The sequence below is a fragment of the Argentina anserina genome, chromosome 5 (assembly GCF_933775445.1).
Source record: "Argentina anserina chromosome 5, drPotAnse1.1, whole genome shotgun sequence".
NCBI classification, from domain to species: Eukaryota; Viridiplantae; Streptophyta; class Magnoliopsida; order Rosales; family Rosaceae; genus Argentina; species Argentina anserina.
Window position 1 is genome coordinate 4,247,178 of NC_065876.1, and position 23,739 is coordinate 4,270,916.

General features: G+C 39.1%; 5 protein-coding genes across 6 annotated transcripts; 3 read left to right on the forward strand and 2 right to left on the reverse strand.

The window, feature by feature from the left end:
• Window positions 1-7,125: 7,125 nt before the first annotated feature.
• On the reverse strand, window positions 7,126-8,780 carry LOC126795323 (protein MHF1 homolog). The gene is made up of 4 exons (XM_050522168.1): window positions 8,632-8,780; window positions 8,463-8,534; window positions 7,547-7,627; window positions 7,126-7,375 (listed from the first exon to the last, which is right to left on the reverse strand). The coding sequence occupies exons 1-4, from the start codon at window positions 8,714-8,716 to the stop codon at window positions 7,227-7,229; spliced, it is 387 nt and encodes a 128-aa protein (XP_050378125.1). The 5' UTR covers window positions 8,717-8,780; the 3' UTR covers window positions 7,126-7,226.
• A 1,317-nt stretch (window positions 8,781-10,097) lies between these two features.
• Window positions 10,098-11,392, forward strand: LOC126794201 (trihelix transcription factor ASR3-like). The gene is made up of 2 exons (XM_050520859.1): window positions 10,098-10,976; window positions 11,091-11,392. The coding sequence occupies exons 1-2, from the start codon at window positions 10,208-10,210 to the stop codon at window positions 11,390-11,392; spliced, it is 1,071 nt and encodes a 356-aa protein (XP_050376816.1). The 5' UTR covers window positions 10,098-10,207.
• Window positions 11,393-11,897: 505 nt separating this feature from the next.
• Window positions 11,898-13,168, reverse strand: LOC126794744 (magnesium protoporphyrin IX methyltransferase, chloroplastic). The gene is made up of 2 exons (XM_050521515.1): window positions 12,553-13,168; window positions 11,898-12,478 (listed from the first exon to the last, which is right to left on the reverse strand). Exons 1-2 carry the CDS (start codon window positions 13,096-13,098, stop codon window positions 12,083-12,085), a joined length of 942 nt encoding a protein of 313 aa, XP_050377472.1. The 5' UTR covers window positions 13,099-13,168; the 3' UTR covers window positions 11,898-12,082.
• A 1,153-nt stretch (window positions 13,169-14,321) lies between these two features.
• Window positions 14,322-21,497, forward strand: LOC126793454 (probable alpha-mannosidase At5g13980). Its single transcript, XM_050519988.1, has 29 exons — window positions 14,322-14,605; window positions 14,699-14,782; window positions 14,913-15,001; window positions 15,159-15,333; window positions 15,429-15,548; window positions 15,744-15,830; window positions 15,912-15,983; window positions 16,123-16,236; window positions 16,339-16,439; window positions 16,529-16,622; window positions 16,730-16,897; window positions 16,987-17,073; window positions 17,196-17,261; window positions 17,389-17,445; window positions 17,543-17,762; window positions 17,864-18,006; window positions 18,186-18,263; window positions 18,386-18,445; window positions 18,525-18,596; window positions 18,762-18,809; window positions 18,923-19,042; window positions 19,203-19,268; window positions 19,371-19,483; window positions 19,593-19,677; window positions 19,762-19,872; window positions 19,950-20,045; window positions 20,878-20,925; window positions 21,033-21,101; window positions 21,187-21,497. The coding sequence occupies exons 1-29, from the start codon at window positions 14,411-14,413 to the stop codon at window positions 21,406-21,408; spliced, it is 3,060 nt and encodes a 1,019-aa protein (XP_050375945.1). The 5' UTR covers window positions 14,322-14,410; the 3' UTR covers window positions 21,409-21,497.
• LOC126793453 (glutelin type-D 1-like) lies at window positions 21,271-23,318 on the forward strand. 2 transcript variants are annotated; one of them, XM_050519986.1, is made up of 2 exons: window positions 21,271-21,410; window positions 22,244-23,318. In XM_050519986.1, the coding sequence occupies exon 2, from the start codon at window positions 22,251-22,253 to the stop codon at window positions 23,316-23,318; it is 1,068 nt and encodes a 355-aa protein (XP_050375943.1). In that variant the 5' UTR covers window positions 21,271-21,410; window positions 22,244-22,250. The 2 variants fall into 2 exon arrangements, with proteins under 2 accessions (XP_050375943.1, XP_050375944.1); XM_050519987.1 differs by having other exon boundaries at window positions 21,285-21,410; window positions 22,218-23,318.
• The last annotated feature ends 421 nt before the right edge of the window (window positions 23,319-23,739 follow it).

Genomic DNA, 23,739 nt, shown 5'->3' on the forward strand with positions numbered 1-23,739 from the left:
TCGCCGTTGTCTCTATAATAACAAGTATAGATTAGCTGCCAAATTATGGTTGAATTATTTTCGACACATACCAAATCACATGACCAACCACTTATTCTATATGCATTTGAATGTAGAAACTAGCTAATGAGCTAGGGTTTGGCAGCGGTCAAAAAATTATAATGGTACGCAGATGTTAGGCTGTAGTTGTATTAGCGACACAAATAACTCGCTTTTATAGTTTTAGTATTCTTGACAAAAAAAAAGGGTTTTAGTATATGTACGTACAACTTACACCACATAAACGAGTCTTGACAAAAAAAAAGGGTTTTATTGATTATCGAATCATTATAGTTACCGACTTACCATATAGTTTATGATAACAAATTTCGTCCACGTCCGCGAATTAGTCTCTACTATTTGTTTTGGTTATATACTTATATACTCAATAATAATGACTGTGCACATGCACAAGTTAATGTTTATCGTTATGCAAACGAATACTGTAGGGTGAATAACGATGATATTGTTTATTTCCTTAATTTCAGTAACATTGATGTTCAAAACTGGCTAGCATGGGGATTTCAGTCATTTCACATTCAACGCCTTAATGTGATTTTCACTATAAGTGTCCAAAAATATAATCAACAGATAATCAAAACTTTTAATCACAATCAAACCTGGAATCATGCCCTCGTCCACCCAGCTGATATAATACATTATCTGCTTACTACAATTGTTTATATATAATGACAGGTGTCCAGTAATAAGCTCCTCTAATAATTGTACTGTAATACTAACTATATGAAGACCCTGATAAAAAAATAAAAAACTTATATGAAGACCATAAGAGGAGTTTAGAAAAATGAGTGAACTGGCCAGCAGAATACTTTTCACGAGAATAAAAAAAAAAATTTACCCTTTTACAAAAATTGAATGATAGAGGGAATTAATATGAGTACAAATCTATGAGTTTGACTCGAATGCGGGCAACAACAAGTAACGTCACTAACATGTTTTGTTTTAGTGCAGGAAGCCATAACCAAATTTTTGGTTCGGAATGACATTAATTAGGATAATGTTATTGGTTAAAAAAAGTTAAACCTGTAAAGTCTCGTCTCGTTATTCTTACACCCATTAGGTATGTACAGCTAGATTGAAGAACATGGACAAGTTTTGCATAAAATATATAAGACCATAAATTACAATGAAAAAGGAATGTGTGTGTGTGGTACAAGAAAGAGAATCAAAGTCGTATTCACGGAAGAAACTGGTCATGAAAAGCTCTATAGAATATTAAGGTGTCACGTCTTCAAGAAGAGTTGGGATGTACTCATGCACCGTATCTTTTGACTCCGGTATTGTCTAGATTATTTAGGCTCGTGGACCGGTTATTTGGGGAAAGTAAATCACAAAGTGAGATTACCTACCGTATTTGAATAGATTTAGGGGACTATCACTGTATAGAATCGGAGTTGATTAAGGAATGTGAATCTAAATCAACTAGAAGATTCTCAAGACTTGATTCGCAAGAAAGAACAAGTTGTGTTCTATATATAAGGGGGTTGAATGCACAGAATAACACACGCAACGTCAAACAAACTATCGCGCAACCCCACAGAGTAAAAATCTGATTCGCTTCGGCAACCACGTCTCCCATCGGAGTGAAGCTACCTAGATGCACGCCTCGCGCTGCATGTAGCAACAAGTCCGGTTAACTTCGGCAATTCGAGTCAAGTCCATCGAGTCGCTAGCCTAACTTATAGCAAACAAAAAAGTCTGCACTAGTCAGCAAATCTCATTCGCGAGAGAGTCATGCTATTAACGACACAGTATAAGCTCTACTTTTCCCCAAGCGGTCAAAAGTAAGATCGGCCATCTACTTGAGGTGGAGTGAAAGGTACTTACAAACTCCGGTTGTGTATAGGTCATTCGAACTTCAGCGGTTTATCAGCAACTGCGGAGCAATCGTTTGAGAAGAAGACAGTACGTGAGCGCGATCATTGTCAAACAAAGCAACAGTTGTACCTAACTCAAATGTACTGGCACGCCAACAACAACAGAGAACGAATGGTCGAGCCGTCTAGGGTTCGACACCGGGACTTGGTGATTGTTTAACTGCTCATTTAAGGAACTATACTTTAGCATATTCTTATAAGATTTGTTCATTTCATAATTTGAACCGCATCAAGACGTGAACCCCAACGAGTTTGTTTGTTGGCCTCATTAAGTTCATGAGTGATTATTTGCATCAAACAAACTCAAATTTGCTATAATTTTCTTAATTTTATAGTCAATATGTGAGCATATTAGTTAGCGTATTTAGCTTTAGAATAAAAATTGATCTGTAGCGTTACTAGTATACATTTAAGAGCATCATATCATAATATTCTTAATGATAAGTTTAAAGATACTATCAAGCGCAAGTTAAGTTCCTTTCTAACTCGGAGGCTCAACAACCAGGCCATCCTCGGTGTCAGATTGAACTCAACATGTGTAAGTTCATTTCGACGAAGCAATCACTAAATATTCAGAAATGATTAGATGATTTTTTTTACTTTTGTGGCATAATAATTTGTTGGCCCCGATGAAATGGATTGAAAACAAGCTACTCGTAGCAGACACGTGGATAACATATTAACGAGTAGCCACAAATGCTGGGTGGCGGGTCCCGATTGGGAGAGCACATGCTTAATGATAATGTACACGACAAGCCATGTCTGGACAAACTGAACAATCAACTGAATCAAGGACCAGATTACTCATTCAAGATTTTACTCTGTAATTACTCCAACAAGGTAAGTTGTCTAATTACTTTGCGAGCGTCTCTTGATTAAAAAAAAAAGTTAATCCACTATTTGGGTTTTTAACAGTTTTATTTCTTGAGTGAGAGGGAAATTTTTAAGAACAATACACCAAGTTTTATTCACTGAGAATTATGATCTATAAACTTTTAAAACTACCATATTGGTCCATCAATTTACAAATTGGGCACACTTTTGGTACATGCCATTAATAACATCATCAACCTTATGTTATTATTCATCTTTTGGAAGCTAATAAAGTATTTTCACCCTTATATCCATTTCAATCTCCACCTCCATCTCCCGATCACCATCTCCCGATCACCACCTCAACCATCTTTGTAAAAGTAACAAATCACAAAATCCAGAAACCCAAAATCACATAGAAAATCCCAAAGCATTTACAATAATTTCATCAAAAGCTACCACCTTGTGTAGCAACACAACGACGACTACTTGTTGCTGAATTTGGCGTCTCAATTAGTGGAGAACTTGACAATTTGAACGGTTATATGAGGTCTTGTTCTGGGTTTTTTGCTTTTGTTCTTGTTCTCCGACATTAGCAGATTTCCCGGCCAATATGAGCTCGACTACGATTGTGGAGCATGACTTTCTCCTTGAAATCAGTTCAAAACGAGAAGAAGGTGATGACTTTTGGGAGAGAAGAAGACCTTGAAGAACTAAAAGCTTCAAGGATTTGCTTCAATGTCTCCAAATCTTCAACGATAGAGGAGAATTAGAAAACATATAGGAAGAGGAAGGGTAATAGGTTGTTTATTTTGTAGAGGCTAATTAGGATTTGAGATTGGGAAGGTGAGCGGCAAAGACTCAAAGCTTGTGAGGAATGGGGCTAATGGACTCTTTAATACGAGAGAGAGATAAGAGGAGAGAGACAGAGAGAGTAGAGGGCTGGGAGTTTTTTCTCCTAATATTAGGTTAATCTTTAATGAAATAACAAAATTATCCTTCAAATCATGACGCGAAACAAATAATTTAACATAAAGTTAACGAAATGTACTGAAAATATATCAAATTAAATATTTCATATACTATTGTGATAGTTTTGAAATATAAAACACCATAATTCTTAATGGAGAAAACTTGGTGTACCATTCTCAAAATTTACACTTAGTGAGAAAATGATGGTATTCATTATACGAGTACGAATACATTAGCGATATTGCAGTGCTGACATTATCTGTTTCAACTTTCAACTTAATATCTGTTTCAGATCCATCATTGTTTCCTCTCTAGTCTTTCTAGTTGAGTAAGTCATCTTTAAATCGTAGTGGGGATGCGATGAGTGTCATCAAATTGAATATTATCAAGTGTGTTTTTGGTTTGTGGAGAATCAACATGTGTTCACATTTTTTAAGTGAAACAATTGATGTACAATCTCTAGTTCCTAGGTACATGTTTGTGACCTTGTCCTATAGTTTAAGGTCCAAGTTGAACGCACGCACAAAATGTTAGGCAGGAATTAAGTCTAAGTCGACTTTCCTAATTAAGTTATCACCACAGTAAATGTGAAAACAAGGACACATTTTTTACCATATCAGCCGTTACAAGCCAGAGGAGGAAGAGGCTCTGACGTAGCTTCGCGGCAAACCGGACGGTGGTTACGAAAGCGAAAGCAGATAGAGGGGAGACGGTTAGAGACAACGCAGTTCACGTGGGCTCGCGGCCGTTGGATTTAGAAGCCATTCTGTTCGGCCGCCACGTGGCGAATCAAAGCTGTTGCTTGTACGTACGTTAGTAACTTTTTCTGGGGAGGGAGTTATGATTAAGCACGGAGTTCCATCACTCGGAAGAAGCCGAGAGCTGCTGCTTTCACACTGTGTGCGTGCGAAAGAAGAAGGAGAAGCGGGAAGAAGCGGGAGCGGAATAAAAGGATATGCGAAGTGCTTATGACTTAAGGGGACCACAGCGCAATAGGGGGCTTCGGCTTGTGGTGGTTCCGTAATTATTTGGCTGGAGAAAAAGGGCAAGCGCTTTTAATTAATTTTGGGTAGAAGTGTGTTTGGAGTTAGCAATTTTGGTTAGTGTGGTTGGAAAAGGGAGTCGTGTCGTAGAGCACAGTTTTGGGAAACCGGACTAATTACTCTCCTGCATAGTTTGGTTAATGAGAAAAACAGGGTTCAGACTTCAGACTTCAGACTTCAGAACAGTCGATGACTCTATGGTTATGTCACATTGCTAGGATGATGGGATCAAGCAAATTACGTCAGCAAGTATTAGTTTTCTTTAGGGCAAGAAATTAATCATGGCAAACACTTGGAAAACAAGGTATTACATTGTTATATAGAATACTAAGCGTGGTGTTTGAAAGTTAACTCGATCGGAAATGGAAAAAGAATCTAGCTTTTCCCTCAATCGTCTCACAACGAAGACTTTTATACATCTCATATTACATTAATGGGTAAGAATTTACCAAGACTAACAGACGTAACAACTATTCTCATATTAGAATGTTACATCCCATCCCTTAGAACACCAAAAAGAAAATGAGAAAACTCCTCAGTCTAGGTCGTTCCACTAAACCCATGTCATGTTAGAACATCTTATCACAAGTGAAAGCATTTCGGAACAAGAAACACAGGAAGGGTTCACATGCACGATTGATTGTCACCCAAGTCGATTACATTGGTGATGAAGAAGAGAAAGGTCCCAAAAATCCACAAAAAATAAAAGAGAAAGGATGCGGTTGAAATGGTCCATCAGGGGGACATGTGAATTGTATGTGGTGATGTAACAATGGCCTGAGAGAGAGACAAAGAGAGGACGATAAGATTGGAAATTCCCTAGTTGGGTCCCTCGACGTAAACAAGACAAATACAAAACTAATAATAGTAATCAGATCTACTCACAGACGCATAATAGATCAGCCCGCTGTTCCTTTTACTACTCCATGCTCTCATTCCTCAAAAGCCTGCTCAGGTTTTGGTCACTACCAGTACCATGCATTATTTTCTTAAAAAAAAAAAACTAAGAAAACTCTTGTATTTGTAAATGAGCTGTGAACTGAGACATCGAAATTCCTATAACATCAAGGAACATTGTGATTTTAAAGTCGAGAATTAACGAAGTCATGTTACAACATCTCAACGCCCCGAAGCACTATAAATTACTCATGCCACATTAGGTAGGAAAAAAAGAGAGAGGCTAAATATGATGCAGGTCCGTGTGGCTTGTGCAGGAAGGGAAAGGAATCAGACAAAGGTTTTTAAGGGAACTGGAACTACCGAACTGGGACTGTAACTGAATCCTTTTCTTTCTTTTTTTCTCTCATCACTCTCACGTTACCATTTCCAGGTTGACTGGACCTGACTCTTTCTCCTTTGGCTTTAACTCAACAAAAATATCTCTCTGACAAAGGGTTAAATCAATTTCGTCATCCCCTTCCTCCACACCACCGCGCATCATGAGTTCATGACCAAGCAGAACCAAGGAATCTCAGCTCGCTCTCTCTCTAATAATTTTGCTGGGTTTCAAATTTCTAGGGTTGCACACTTGCACTTGAACCAAGTCCAATGTAGAGCATGTTCCCTCCTTTCCTATTTTCGTTCAATTTGCACTTTCTATGCTTAACTAGGTTGATGGCATTTGCTTGCTACTTACAGCAACAAGAGTTGGAAGCTGGTTCAAGTTTCAGTCGACTATCCTATTAGGCTATAAATAAGATCATGGATATGCACAATGATTGTCAGTGGGTAAGTAATTACACAGTCCCACTTCATGAAATGAAAGATAAAAGCCAGTTGGTGTGGGAAAGTAGGCTCCATTGAAACAGTAATGACGTACCTAACATTCAGATTGGCTGGCCCACGATTAACATACTTGGGCCAAAGGGGCCTAGTATGTGGCCCTAGCTCATACCAAGATCCCAAAACCGATACCCTTCCTAGTGCTTTTAGTCCTGGACAAACTTGTTCCTGTAGGGTGTAGGGCAGAGAACCAGAGCTTTATTCATCTGTTAAATTGGATATATGCCATATGGATTAATATAAGTATGAGATTTCTATAATTAGAAAGGCTCTAGATGCATATAACCAATTGAGGGAAATGATCTGATACAAATGATGAACCAATTAAGGAAAACCACTTGATAGTCAATGACTCAATGCTCATGATTTCTGTACTGTAATAACCAGGGTTATGTGGTTATCATTCTGCTATATGCCAACCAAGTGATACAGAGTTACAGACCACAATTCAAACCGAAGAAAAATTATGATAGACAAATAGTTACAGTACTATATTCATATGCATTTACTCTAATTTTATCAGCGAGATAATATAATACACGCTATTTGCTAAAAGATCAGAAAGGTGCACCTTGTTACATAAAATGAATTTGCAGACCTCGACAAACATGGATAATGTCCAGTATGAGTGCTTTCACCTATAGTCATCGGATTATGAGTGCCACAGAGACATACCGAGCTAGATATCTGGAATATGGACTATATCTTCAGGTGGTCTGTCATCCTTCTTCGATGCTTTCTTCCTTTTCCTGTCAGACTGAGGCTCTTTAGCTTTCAGATCATCACGGTAAGACCTCAACATGGCAGCTAGATGTTCATTTCTATGAGCTGAAAACATGTTGGCAAAGAAGCATAAGTACAGCCAGATTCCTAAACATATATAATTTAAAGAAAAGTGGAATAGGAGAACTAAAATCATAAGACCTTGTAGCAAGTTACTATAGCATTCAATTTCGATGAATCCAACACTTCTGAATCCATAAGGCTTGAAAAACTCACCACAAAGTATGACATCTTCCATATTTGCAGATTTACGACCAGCGTGCTGAGTAAATAACTCCAGGTCCTTTGCCAATTGTTCTGGTTTCAAGACAGGAAGTTTCTTTTAGTCTTGACACATTCTTTCCTAACCATGATTAGACTCCATGAATCACATATATCATGCCCAATACTATACTCTAAAATTTTGGACTGCACAAATACGCAAGTTACGACACAGAATGTGTTGGGGCAAATAATGTTTATGCAACAACACAATGCTTAGTTCCACGAGCTATATTCTTAGCCCCCAGTCAGAACTAAACTTGGTGCTTAAAAAAGATAAGTATTTGCCACAATTCTTAGCAACATTCACACATCACAAACTATTCAAGACCAGCTAAGACCCCAGAAGTATCGTCCATCAATTTGTTGAGTTAATTATCTTATGAAATCATTAAACTATTCGACAGCACCCTAGTCTGATCTAGGACCAGTCTCAACAACCCTTCATGAGCAGCTAATGTTGGTCTCATTCCCGTAACATGCACCATTTCATTTGATGTTCTAAATCATATATTCAGATACATGTTCATATATCACAAGTATACACAAAAATATTCCTAAAACAAAGCCCCAACAACCCTCTACTTGACAAAATTTCCGCTTCATTTCACTCAGTCGAAATGAGGTTTATCCAGTAATAAGATCCAATGCCTCACCAGTAAGTCAATAACCACACAGTTATTCTATCATTACAGAAAAAAAACCCCAATAAAAAAGAGGCATTCAAAAATCCAGTTGGAGTTGAATCACACAAACCCTAAATCCCTAACCATTCAGTAAATTTCCAGCGGCACGCGCCATAAGAATTGTAGATTTACCGCAAAATTACATCAGATTCTCAATTTCAAAGCAAAGGAAAGTAAAAAACTACCAGTAAATTTGAAGGCCAAATCGAAAATGCAAACCATCACCGGTCCCGATACCTCCATGCCGCTTCTCTTCGCTGCTCGGAGAACAAGAATCGAAAGAAAAAAAAACTGAGAAAACCAGAAACAAATCTAAGCAGACCGAATTAAAGAGGGGTGAAGATTTTGGAGTACCTTCGGCTTCGGCGACATTGATGGTGGAGAGTTTGAATCGATCTCGGAGAAGCTCGCTGACCGAGTTGTCTTCTTCTCTCTCCATTTTTCTCTCTCTTTCTTCTTCTGGAGAAAACTAGGGTTCCGTCGCCACCGGTACAATTTAGCGCGGGAAAGCGGAGCGAGCTCGGAGGTTTCTGTTCTGAAATTGAAATTAAATTGGTACAATAAAGAAGGGTGAGCTGAAAGCTTCGTGTGTAAACGCACCGTTTAGTCCGGTTTATTAAAGCCATTATTTGGGCCTCTCTTGATCTGGGCTTTTGGGCTAATGGCCGGTTGGGTCTTAAAAGAGTAACTCTTTTCCTATTCGGGCTAGGAGAGGTAGACATGTCCTCACTCCTCAACCATTTAGGGTGCCCTTTTTTTCGAACTTCTACAGTTCTACCTAACTGAGCTACCATTAGAAAAACGAGGCAGACACTAAAGAGGAGTCTAGGGCCAAGTAACGATCTTCATCGTTACGTTAAGCTTCTATACTCGACGTAGAAGATCGGAACAAAAAAGGATGACTCATTGTCTAAATTTAAGTTGCTAGTTCATCTATGGAGTTAAAGTAATTAGCGGTGATCTTAGAGCACTGCTGGAAGGAGCAAGCCACAATTGGAACAGGGTTCTGGATCTGATCACGGAAACCTTCAATTCTTCCCGGCACATAGGAGAGTAGGCGCAATATGATATCCGTATTTGTTGCCTCCCCACAAGCTAACACCATTGTCTCAAAGCCCTAACAGTCCCTTGAATGTGACCTTCAATTCTATGAAGTAGTAAAATAGAAATGAAACTGCCGGCGCAATTGTGTCAAACGACTTCTTATAAAGAAATGACATGAAAAAGACGATAGAACTTACATTTGATATATTCTAATTAATGTTGTTGGTTTACATCAATTTCACTTCCTTTTATTTTCACACTGGTGATTTAACAGATAAACACTTACCAAAAAAAAAGTCCTTCGTTTCTGACAGCTATTCAAGAAATGAAAATTAAATAACAAGCAGATTACTTGTTTCAAACAAGATATGGAAATTAAGATGAAGATATCATGACAGCTGCTCACATTGTCATGATTAATTACGAACTTTTATTAGAGTTAAGAAATAATGGTGGCAGATACTATCATCATTTCTGGCTTCTCCAAACCATGAAATGCGATACAGAATAAGGAAATTGAAATACGTTACATTCACCAAAACCTTTACTTTCATTAGCTAATACACGATAAGCAAATCTCAACTTGTAAGGCATTTCCTTAAGACCAAGGAAAATGATAAGGTAACGCACCAAAACCCCACAGTATGAGTTACAGACTTCCAGCCCTGCTTGTAAAGGAAAGTATGAACCATGATGGGTTGGCGACCCTATATAGTAGAAAATATTTTCACATTGACATCAGGAAAGAGCAGAAGGAAGATTAGCCTCAAATTTTGCGTTACGAGTCGGATAAGATCGTCCCGAACGCGTGATATTGGTCGTCTTTCATTGGAGTAATCCTCTGATCTAATCAAAACTTTGTCGAACTCAGAGCACTCTTTCCTCAATGGCATCGAACTTGAGCAAACACGAAGATGGTGGTTCTCCGTCCGACCAAGCTGAGAAATTGCGAGTGCCAGGAGGGAGCAGCGAAGAGAGAACGAAAACAGTTAGGCACCCTCGATGGACCAGACATGAGACCTTGGTCCTTATAGAGGGCAAGAAGGTCATAGAAAATGGGATTCAATTTCAAAAGGGTCGAAGATCAATTGCAGCCTTGGGGCAGGACCCTGCTGAACCCAAGTGGGATTTGATATCATCATTTTGCAGACAGCATGGCGTGAGCAGAGAACCAGTTCAGTGCAGAAAGAGATGGAGTAATCTTCTTGTTGATTTCAAGAAAATTAGAAACTGGGAGTCACGAATTAACGGACAGGCGCAGTCTTTTTGGGTAATGAGGAATGATTTGAGGAGAGACAAGAAACTTCCAGGTTTCTTCGACAGGGAAGTTTACAATGTCTTGGATGGAAAAGATGTGACTGCGACACCAGCATTTCCACTGGCAGTGATGTTCCCTATGCCACTAAATTCAAGGCCTATGGAAGATGCCAGTCATGTCACTATGGACACAGCTGCAGAAGAAGAGGAGGAAGATGAAGCTGAGGAGGATGAACCTGAGATTTTTTTCAATAGCATTCGAAATGATTCAACAGATGATGGTCTGTTTTCAGATTTTGAGGAATCTGGGCAAGAGGAGACAGCCACAAACTCCAAAAAGGATCAAAAGGTGACAGGGAGGCCAACAAAAACATTCACAACTCCTATGCCTACTCCAGGTGACTAATTCTCATTTAAATCTAATTTCTCAATTTCTAGGCATTAAAATTATTCCTTTACAAAAGAATCCAGTCAGAAAAATCTGGAACTCATATTTTGATTCCACATTACAGGTCCTGGAAAGGGGAAACGAAGGCTAGGGTCAGATACCCAGAAAGAATGTGTTTCTCAGGAGAAACAGAAGCAGAGGCGGTTGTCAAGTGATGGATATGAAGACAACTGCACTGACCAGCTGATCAGAGTTCTGGAGAAAAATAGCAAAATGATGACTGCTCAACTTGAAGCTCATAACAAAAACTGCCAATTGGAAAGGGAGCAGAACAAGGAGCAGAACAACAACTTACTAGCTGCTATCAAGAATGTCACAGATGCTCTGGTAAGAATTGCAGACAGATTGCCAACAGAAAAATTTTAAAGAAGCTGTATGCAGTGTACCATGAATGAGAGGTTTGGTTAGAGTCATTTATACATTTTTACTTTCTTTTTGTGCCAGTTATTGACATGAAGCTAGCAAATTTCACTCTTTTTAAATCTTGGCCACAATGTTTAATCTGTTCTTGACTAGTTAGTCTGGTAACTATTCTCTTCCTATCTAGCTAGTGGTTCTTCTTGCTAGCATCCAAGGTACCGTGGATGAGAGGTTTGCTTAAAGTTATCGGTCATTTTTACTTTCTTCTTGCTTAAAGTTCTTATTGACATGAAGCCAGCGAATTTCGCCTTTTAAGTTTATTAGCAGTGTTTAGACTGTTCTTCATATTTTAATTCAGCTGCTAATTCTCTTCCTGTCTAGCTAGCTATTGAAGCAAAACAAAGGGAAATTGAAGTTCATGGTTGTTTCTAGCCATCTAGCCTACCAGAGTGAAACTCAAACAGGAAGCAATACAAACTTGTAAATTGCAACCAATTATAATAACATCATAGGCAATCAATGAATTGAAGTTCTATATAAAGAACACAAAACTGTGATCATACATTGGCATTTTGATACAGGAATATCTAGTATACAAGAGAACAAGCCATACATACACATTGAGAGCGAGAACGTACATGTAGAAGAGCTTTACAAACTGTTAGACGAGTGCTCAGATATGACCTCCCTCTCTTCTTACATCGGAACAGCCTCAACGAGCCTGGAAAAATAAAACTGTGTCGTCGTTAGTCCTCTCTTCCTTATCCTCCACCCAACCTTCTTCAAGGCCCTCTCCACATCCGCCTCCGAGTGCAGATACGCCCTCGTCGCCTTGGAAGGCCCGGGGAATAACTCTCCTATCCTCTTTAGGATATCGTAATACAATGTCTTGGGTGCAAAGCTCAGCAGCAGCCGATTCTCGGCCAGCGAAGCAAGGTGGGCAATCATCCCATCCGCCTTGCTCTGTGGGTAATGTATCAACACATCTAGACACACCACTGTGTCATACTTCCCTCCCAAGCTCTCTAAATCACTCACTTCGAACTTCGGCAACAGGACTCCCTCTTTCCCCAAATCTAGCTGCTCTCTTGCCTGTACACAGTTCAGAATCAATAAACGACGTCGTTTTGAGTAAATTGGAAAAAAAAGGGAGAGTAAACACTGACCTGCTTCTCGGCCTCGGCGACCATCGCGGCGGAAATGTCGGAGGCGGTTACGACGGCGCCTTCCTTAGCGAGCGGGATGGCGAGACATCCGGTGCCGCAGCCGGCGTCGCAGACGGAGACGCCGGCGAGGGGGCCTTCGTCGGTGAGCATCTTCATGACATTCTCGACGGTCTTGGAATGGCCGAGGCGGATGTCCTTCTGGACAGTGTTGACGTCATCGGTCTCGCCGTAGATCTTCTTCCAGCGCTCGAAGCCGGACTTGTTGAAGTAGTCCCTGACGACCTCCTTGTCGCCGCCGCCGACCTCCTCGGCCTGGAGCTTGCGGCGGCGCTCGGGGTCGGCGAAGGAGAGGGCGGCGGCGAGCGCGGCGACGGAGCCGCTGCCGATGGCTGCGATGGTGGCGCTGTCGACGTCGGGGGCGAGGGAAGGGGGAGGGAGGGCGGGTCGGGGCTTGAGGGAGGCGGGTCGGGTAGCGGGTTTGGGAGAGAAAATAGGGTTGGAGTTGCGGAAGTGGAGTGGGGAAGAAATAGAAGCGGAGAATGCCATTGAGATTATTCGGGGTCTCTTCTCTTCTCTTCTCTTTGTCTCCGGTCCGGAGAGTAAGGCGGGGAGTGTAACTGTGTGTGATAAGCTTATCTGGATAGGATAAGAGAATTCGTGTTTGCTTGATTGCCGTGGGGCCTGTTTTTTGTGTTTGGCGCTTAGGCTGTGTTTGGTCTTCTTGAAACGATAGTTTTCAATGTGTTGTAAAATGTAAATGGAAGTACTATGAGTGTTTTTTTTTAACAGAAGTACTATGAGTGTTTCTGAATCGTAATTGGTACTGTATGTTTGTATGATAGAGTGATTGAGTGATGAAAGTTGTAGTCTGAGACTAACTTCTTGGATTGTAAACTGCTTGCAATGATCTATGAGTTTCGAAACTCACATACTTACTACTCTAAAGTTTCAATACTTTGATATATTATAGACAATTTCATTATATAGTAAATATAAGAAGCAACAGTGGTCAGCTAAAGCAGTGAATGACAATATAGTTTAAAAATGCATTACAATGAAATGAGATTCGTTACAGCTGTACAATAAAATTTTCCCAATTAAATGTGACACTTATCAAGAACTTAAAAATTAAATTTCCCATAGACCAACAAAGTTACCGCCATAAGACCAACCCACTTATTCCAAAAACCACCTAACAAAGTTACTGCCGGGACTCACAGACCCACATAGAGCCAAAAATCAAGAGACCTAGGCAAGTAGGCAGTAGGCACCTAGCTTAGCATCAAATCATCGACAACGAAACTCTCTTACTACAGTCCAACGATCCGTATCCCAGCTCTATCCTCATCGATATTAATTGGAGTTATTTCATAAATCAGTCTTTATTTAAAGATATAATCAAATATATTAGGCTATTAGCACAACATACAAGAGAAGTTACAGTGTTAATTTTTTAGATAATTACCACTTATTTATTTTAATTTTATTATATTTATTTAATTACTATTTTAATTATGTTGAACAGAATTATTGTAAAATATTTTAATATATAAATTTTATTTTGATAAAAAAAATTCTGTTTTAGTTAGGAAGTCCTCTTATAGTAGATAATTATTACATATTTAATATTTAATACCAAAATTTATGCCCCTCGGTCTTAGGTCTAGCGATCGCACTGCTGGCACTGGGCCAGGGCCGGGCCTCACCTAGCTTAGCTTCAAATCAACGACAAAGAAACTCTCCGCTACAATCCAAGGATTCGTATCCCCAGCTCTGATCGCCATCGATATTCCCGCTTCACTATACAATGTAAAAGGAAAGCACACTATCTTTCTCGGAAAACTGGTCTCGCATTACAATGGCGCTTGTGGCTTACTTACTCACACTGGCCGTGTTTCTGTACGCGGCGGAGTCCAAGTACTTACAGTACAATACGACGTCGGTTCTTGTTCCGGGGAAGCTCAACGTTCATTTGGTGGCTCACACCCACGACGACGTCGGATGGTTGAAGACGGTTGACCAGTACTACGTTGGCTCCAATAATTCCATCCAGGTTAAATTTGCTTCCTCTGTTTGATTCAATCTTGATCCTTTTTTTTTCGTTAATGCGCCATTAATTTGCTGAGTCGGAACTTGAATGTTGCAGGGAGCTTGTGTGCAGAACGTGCTGGATTCGCTGATTCCGGCATTGTTGGCTGATAAGAACCGCAAGTTTATATACGTTGAGCAGGTGATCGATCATCACTGAAATTTAACCTTTTATTATTATTATTATTATTATTATTATTATTCAGTGTTTGTTACATTTTTCAAGATTGAGATGGAATTGGAATTCTAAATGTGGGTTGGAATTTGGGTAGGCATTTTTCCAAAGATGGTGGAGAGATCAGAGCGAGGAGGTTCAGGACACAGTCAAGGAGCTGGTCAGCTCCGGTCAGCTGGAGCTCATGTATAAATGCACTGTCGATCTTTTATGTTACTTTTGATTCTTAGATGAAAATAACAGAGTTTTTGCATACTAGAAGTATTAAAGGTTTGAAATTTAGATCAAATTTCGGAAGTTTTGAATAAAGTTAGTGATGTTATTATGGTTTCCTGGGTTGCAGAAATGGGGGGATGTGTATGCACGATGAGGCGGCTCCCCATTACATTGATATGATTGATCAGACGACTCTGGGACATCGATTTATTAAACAGGAATTCAATGTGACTCCAAGAATTGGCTGGCAGATTGATCCGTTTGGACATTCTGCTGTGCAGGCTTACCTTTTGGGGGCTGAGGTCTATGTTCTTTCTTTTTAACTTGTTGTTTGTAAAATGTTAACTATCGGAAATCGTCTCTTAGAAGTTGGCTCACAGCTCCTTTGTTGGGATAGGTTGGATTTGACTCTCTTTTCTTTGGGAGAATTGATTACCAAGACAGAGCTAAACGAAAAGTTGACAAAAGCCTTGAGGTTGTGTGGCGGGGTTCTAAGAGTTTAGGTTCATCTGCGCAGGTGTGTGCTGCAACATCATCTCGTTCTAAGTCCATAATATAGTAGGACTGCGTGATTAGCCGTTTTTTTTTTCTTTTTTCAGTTCAGCTGAATATAAATATAAATGGTAGATAGATTGCTATTCCTTTTCCAAGTTTATATACTATGTAGTCATGAATCTTAATTGCTTACTAATCAAGCAATTTGCACGTATAGATTTTTGCTGGTGCATTTCCTGCAAACTATGAACCTCCAAGTGATAATTTCTACTTTGAAGTTGATGACACTGCCCCTATTGTACAAGTAAGTCCACATAATCTCATAGGAGACATCTATCTTTTGCTTCTGTTTCTAGACTTATCTGTTCTGCTTCCTTGTTTGAAGGATGATATGGATTTGTTTGACTACAATGTGCCCAACCGTGTTAATGATTTCGTATCTGCTGCAATGTTACAAGTAAGACAAGGGGCATTTTACTTGTATGTCTAAGAATTCATCACCTTTGCAGTTTGAGTGGTCTTCCAGGCCTTTTGTAAAATTTTACAAGGAGTCCAATTTTGTCAAAGATGTGTATTGACCGGTCTCTCTCTTGCAGGCAAACATTACTCGTACAAATCATATCATGTGGACTATGGGAACAGATTTTAAGTATCAATATGCTCATACATGGTTCCGGCAGATGGATAAATTCATCAATTATGTGAATCAAGTTAGTTCACGTATCTGTGCATTTTTTGTCATTTCAATAGCATCATATTTAAACACTTCATTCACTTTCCCTGCTATTGGAATTACTATTTCATGGTTGTAGGATGGGCGTGTCAATGCCCTGTACTCAACCCCATCAATATATACTGATGCCAAATACGCAGCAGATGAGTCATGGCCGATTAAGAGTGATGACTTCTTTCCGTGAGTTTAAATTTTCCAGATTTAAAGTCACTAACAGGTATTCATTTCTTTTCCTGTTTGTTGACCAATAATCTTGTTTTTTTAATCAGATATGCTGACCATGTAAATGCTTACTGGACTGGATATTTTACAAGCAGACCGGCCCTTAAAGGCTATGTCAGAGTGATGAGTGGCTACTATTTGGTATACTTTTGGAAACACTTAAGCTTGTATCCGTAAGAATTGTGTTTTAGGATTTTAGAATGACAACATGACCAAGATTTATGTAAATGGTGCCAATCTATGAACAGGCAGCAAGACAATTGGAATTTTTCAAGGGACGAAGTAAATCAGGGCCCAACACAGATTATATTGCTGATGCTTTAGCAATTGCTCAGCATCATGATGCAGTTAGTGGCACATCTAAGCAGCATGTGGCTGATGATTATGCAAAACGGCTTTCAATAGGTTATGTGGAGGTAAACTTTCTTGCTACTGCGATTCCTAGTACTTAATATACTTTTTTTCTTATGCTCCAATGTGCTTTCCACTCAATTCTCTTTTGCAGGCCGAGAAAGTTGTTGCAGAATCACTTGCTTGCATGACAGAGCCATCACAAGCTCATTGCAAGAGTGTTTCAACCGAGTTTCAACAGGCAATTATAATTTTTCCTTTTTCTTTTACCTTTGAGCTGTTTCCCTCCACACCTAGTACATAGCACATACTGACACCTCATCTATCTTTTGGTCTCATTCTTTCAATTATATTCTGTTTCAGTGCCCGCTTCTCAACATTAGCTACTGTCCATCGTCAGAAGTTGATCTTTCAAAGGGGAAAGACCTGGTGAGCAATAGTTCTATGATGACATTTTCTCCCCTTTGTTCTGATTAGGAAAACGTCTGGCTCTGTTCTATGTATATATATTTTTGATATTAATTAAGAAGTAAAAGTTGTTAATTTCATGATGTAGGTTATTGTTGTCTATAATTCTCTGGGATGGAAAAGAAAGGATGTGATAAAGATTCCTGTAAGTAATTATTTTCTGTGGTTTATTTTGTTTTGAACACTTGATTAGTTGATTTGATCTTTTGGCTGGATGATCACATCTCGCTGACCTTGTACAGGTTGTCAGTAAAAATGTCATTGTAAAGGACCCTACTGGAAAAGAAATTGAATCACAGATTCTACCCCTGCTTAATGCATCCTTAAGCATAAGAAACAACCTTGTTAAAGCATATCTGGGTATATCATTAAGTGTGACCCCAGGTTATTCGCTTGCATTTTCAGCAACTGTACCACCTCTTGGCTTTAGCACTTACATTATCTCAAGTGCCAAACAGAAAGGTTAACCTTTAAATTCCAATATGTTTGATTCTCATTACTCATGCAAGACACTGGAAAGATTATTCTGCATTCTTAGATTTTGTTTCATCTTGCGATTGCAGCTACTTCTACTTCAGAGAGGCTTGCAGTGCAGAAGACACAACAAAGTCAAAAAAATGAAATTGAAGTGGGGCCAGGGAGCTTGAAACTCATTTATTCTGGGAATGATGGAAAACTAATTGAATACACAAACAGTAGAAGCTTGGTATGTGTTCTGGCTGACATGCTCTCTTTCAATTCAAGTACTTTTTTTAAAGAACTTTTTCTCCAATACTTGTTGAGTTGTTTCCAAGAAATTTTGTGCTCAAAACCTGTTTGTTTGCCTTTAGTAACTATGTATTATATATATGTATCTGAAGTTTTGTATCATGGTTACAATTGCAGGTCAAACAGTCGGTAGATCAATCATTTAGCTACTACCCTGGAGATGATGGAACCCATGCAAATAAATCTGATTTACAGGTAAAAAGACCATTTCGTATTTTCCTATAGTCTGCCGGTCATGATTGTATTGCTGTTAAGAGACATTTTAAATTTATTTGTGTCCAGCAAAGACTAACTTTCCATTGATTTTGTTTTTGAAGGCCTCTGGAGCTTATATCTTCCGTCCTAATGGTACATATCCCATTAACTCTGAAGGAAAGGTACGACACGATGAGTGTTGGACATTATTCGGCAATAATAGTGAAAAATAGGGAAGTTTATTACCATTATAATTTTCAGGTTTCTCTTACTGTTCTGAGGGGTCCATTGTTAGATGAAGTACATCAGAGGATCAACTCTTGGATATATCAGGTGATTTTCCAGTACTCATGACTTACTTCACCACTGTATCATTCATTGTGTGAGACCTTTTTATTGTTAATGCTCAAAGTAAAAGCATGAGAGAATAACAGGCATTTGGAATGATTATATCATAATTGATGATTTGATGTTAACATTAATTTCATGCTTCAACAGGTCACTAGAGTGTACAAGGAAAAAGACCATGCTGAAATTGAATTTACTGTGAGTTAACTGCCATGTATAATCACTATAATGTATTATCTATATCATCATGCGAATTTGATATAATTACAATTTGGGAGTTTCTCTTTTTAAAATAACATTCTCATTTTCAGGTTGGGCCTATTCCAATTGATGATGGCATTGGCAAAGAGATTGTAACAAAAATTACAACCAGCATGAAGACCAATAAACAGTTCTACACAGATTCTAATGGGCGTGATTTTATTGAAAGAGTAGGTTTTCTGCTTTTCTATCATTTGTGGTATAAAATCAAATGTATAAAACCTGTTTGCAAGCTATGAATACCATTATGTTTCATTGTCTGCTAGTTTGTAGAACGAGTGAGTCTATGATTTAGAACTACATTGTCTTAGATCATTTATTTTCTTGCAGATTCGAAACTATAGAAAAGACTGGAACCTGGAAGTGAATCAACCTGTTGCTGGAAATTATTATCCGGTATCATCCACCTATCATTTTGTACATACTGTTTAAGAAGTCTAATTCAATTTTTAAAACTATTTATGACTTGATTATTTACATGACCATCTGTCCTTTCAGATCAACCTGGGAATCTACACGAAAGATAACAGCACAGAGCTGTCAGTATTAGTAGATAGATCTGTGGGTGGTTCCAGCATTGTGGATGGACAATTGGAACTTATGATTCATAGGTTCTTTCTGTCTTTATCTTGATTGTAATTCATACATGGTCAGTAACAAACTATATTTGCCTATGTTGTACTTGCGGAAGTAATGAAAATGGAGTTTCCACTTTTTTAGGAGATTGCTCTATGATGACGCTAGAGGTGTTGGTGAAGCACTAAATGAAACTGTTTGCATACAAGATGATTGCAAAGGACTAACAGTGAGATCACAAATACCAATTTATGGTCTGAAGTGTCCACACAGATCAAAATTAAGCAGCTGGTTGATTAAAATGCTTTGACAGGTCACAGGAAAGTACTATCTCAGACTTGATCCTATAGGAGAGGGAGCTAAATGGCGTCGATCATTTGGTCAGGAGATATACTCTCCATTTCTTTTAGCCTTCACGGAACAGGTATAAAAATTAAATTGAAGGGCTTCTTTTTGATAGTGTGGTTCATCTGTAACTCAAATGACTTGTTATTCTTGCAGGATGGAGATCACTGGATAAAATCTCATGTGACAACCTTTTCAGGAATGGATCCTTCCTACAGTTTACCAGATAATGTTGCAATAATTACCATCCAGGTGTGCAATTCTCATCAAGAAATTGATCAAAAAAACCAAACCACCTTGTTTTTATTTGGTGAAAGTGAGGTAGAGATGGCAAACGGGAAGGGCCGGGCCGGCCCGATCTATTTTAAGCGCGTCAAAACTGTGCCCGTGCTCGTGCTCGGACCGGCTCATTTATTTTTCGTGCTGGGCTCGGGCCGGTCTATTTGCTTAAATATTAAACCCGGCCTGACCCACTACCCAAACTCATGTCGGGCCGGGCTCGGGCCCGTGCCGGCCCATTAGCATTATAAGACACAATTAACAAAAACATTTGTGTAATTAAAATATTTGTTTTATATAACTATTTAGAATAGTAAAATAAATAAAATACTACAACACATTTGATAATCTTATTTCTAAAACGTTACCTATGTCAAAACTATGAATTTTTTATTATTACTTTGATGATATTTGTGACATAATGTAATTAAAATAATGAAATAATCAAGAAGTTTATATTTAAAATGTCTAATATTCAATTCTCGTTATTATAATTGTTTAAATATTTATATAAACTCATGGGCTAAAATATCTAGGCCCAGCTCGGTCAATTACAATAACGCGCTCGGGCTGAGCCGATTTTTAACGGGCCGGGCCCGTACCAGACTCGGGCTTTTCGGCCCACTTGCCACCTCTAAAGTGAGGTATTCAGTATCTTTATGGTACCAAGAAATGTTTAAAGAACTCAACTCTGCACTCCTAATGAATCGGAGTACAAATGTACAATGTATCATGAATTCCACGGCAGCCCCCTATTAAATATTACCGAAATTACATTATTGATCTCATTTCTTGAACTCTGCAGGAACTGGAAAATGGAAAAATTCTCTTCCGCCTGGCACATTTATATGAGGTTTAATTAGTTTCTTTCTCATGCACTGATAATTCAGTTTACATGCATATTAAATTATGCAGTCTAATTAGACTTTGATTTTTCTTGTGAATTGCAAAAAATGCTAGATTGAAGAGGACAAGGATCTTTCTGTTATGGCAAGTGTAGAACTTAAAAAAGTGTTTGCAAAAAAACAGGTAGGTTGATACTGATCTCTTATTACTAGTGACTAGTGACTACTACCCATCAGCGTTCTCAGAGTAATGTCTACCTTTTGATCAGATAAAGAAAATAACAGAAATGAGCTTATCTGCTAATCAAGGAAGAGCTGAAATGGAGAAAAAGAGACTGGCATGGAAAGTAGCAGGCTCCTCTGAAGAAGAACCAAAAACATTGAGGGGAGGACCTGTTGATCCAACAAAGCTGGTGGTGGATCTGGCTCCCATGGAAATTCGAACTTTTACGATCAACTTCTTGTCCAAGCACTCGACTGCAGAAAATTAAAGGTAGTTACAGATGCTCTCTCTTGTACTGGGTCGATAACCAAGTGTTTGATCTCCAAGCAGATCTCCAAGCATTAGTTTTACGTGGGCTATATCACCTATATGTTTTTTCAGTTCTTCAGGTGCCATCAGAGTTCAGTCAACACTTCAGCTGTGGTACTGAATTCTCATGCACTGATTCTAATATAAGACATTAGAATGGAATTAGAAAACTCCATTCCTAGTACTTGTAATGAAACTATCAGTTACCACCAATAAAATCTTGTTTTTGTTTTTCCTGCATGCATGTAATTCCACTCTGCATAATAACAAATTTTACTTGGCTACATGAATGTTGATATGCATTTCGCAACTGGGGTTTCTTTCCTAGTTGAATTAGGATATTGTCTTATCATGTAACCAAACTGTTTAGGAATTAGGTTAATCAATCAGGGTTGGATTATTCTCACGAACAAGCTAGTCACATATATCCCTAATTGTAATCTAATACTAACTCCTCATCCAATACGAGCTACAGTAGTAGGAATCCTGGTAGGATAATTCATGTACTGTATGCCCCCTATTTTAATCAAAACTACCTCCCCTTTCATTACATGTCGATATCTTAAGCTAAATATTATCCGAGTTACGATAATTCAGATGAAATCTCTGTTGTAATCAAAATACCACTCCCCATCGAATCTCTATCCATGTAGAAGACGATACACTCCTAAGTCCTATGCTCCCCCTTTATATACACCCCCAAACATCTGTACTTTTCATCTCTCACATTTATTGTTCTTGATAGTACTGTCGTCACTTTGCTCTCAGTTTGGGTTTTCTGCTTTCTGCATTAGAGAAAAGATGGAGATTGATCTTACACCAAGGTTGGCTAAGAAGGTTTATGGAGGAGATGGTGGTTCCTACTCTGCCTGGTCCCCGTCACAGCTTCCCATGCTCCGTGAAGGTGACATCGGAGCTGCCAAGCTCTCTCTGGAGAAGGATGGCTTCGCTGTCCCCAGTTACTCTGACTCTGCTAGAGTTGCTTATGTCTTTCAAGGCAATGGAGTAGTCGGAATTGTTCTGCCGGAGAAGGAAGAGAAGGTTCTTCCAGTGAAGAAGGGTGATGCTATTGCCCTCCCTTTTGGAGTTATCACTTGGTGGTACAACAAGGACGACACTGAGTTTGTGGTTCTTTTCTTGGGTGACACCAAAACAGCTCACAAGAGGGGAGAGTTCACTGACTTCTATCTCAATGGCTCCAATGGAATTTTCACTGGCTTCTCAACTGAGTTTGTTGGTCGTGCATGGGATTTGGAGGAGAATGTTGTGAAGACTCTTGTTGGCAACCAAACCGGCAAGGGCATTGTTAAGTTGGGGGCTGCTAATATGCCTGAGCCAAACAAGGAACACAGAGATGGGATGACATTGAACTGTGAAGAAGCTCCTCTCGATGTTGATATTGAGGGTGGTGGACGAGTTGTTGTCTTGAATACTAAGAACCTTCCTCTGGTGGGTGAGGTCGGACTCGGTGCTGATTTGGTTAGGCTGGATGGAAGTGCAATGTGCTCGCCTGGATTTTCTTGCGACTCTGCATTGCAGGTAACCTATATTGTTAGGGGTAGTGGCCGCGTCCAAGTTGTAGGCGTTGATGGGAAGAGGGTTCTAGAAACTACTGTTACAGCTGGTAACTTGTTCATCGTTCCTCGATTCTTTGTGGTTTCAAAGATTGCTGATCCGGAAGGCTTGGAGTGGTTCTCGATCATCACCACCCCAAATCCAATATTCACTCATCTGGCCGGAAGCATTGGTGCTTGGAAGGCATTATCTCCTCAGGTGCTTGAGGCTTCCTTTAACGTCGATTCAGCTACTGAGAAGCTCTTCCGATCCAAGAGAACCTCTGATGCAATTTTCTTCCCTCCCCCCAAGTGAAGATCGAGCTAATTAATACTACATTTTATGTTTTATATATGTTTTCAATTTCATTGCCTTCGAGGATTTCTTTTGCCTTGTTTAATTAGTCGGGATTTGTTTGCCTTTTTAAGGTCCTTCGATCTTCTCAGTTGTAGTAGTGCTTCATAAATTGATTTTGATGATTTTCCTCTTTCAAATGTCATTAGTATCAGTTATGATTCCAGTTTAGTTACTTAACACTAACCATTATATGGCCCTTCTCACAACTAGAATAAAATTTTGACTGCTAGCTTGCACATAGAACTAGTCAGTCAAAGTAATATGGCCACAATAAGCACCAGGCAACATAGATGATGAGACTGATATACCCGTAATGAAGAGTTTGAACCAACCTAGCTATATAGTTTAAACGAAACTATTATTCCAAAGTCTGCCAAAT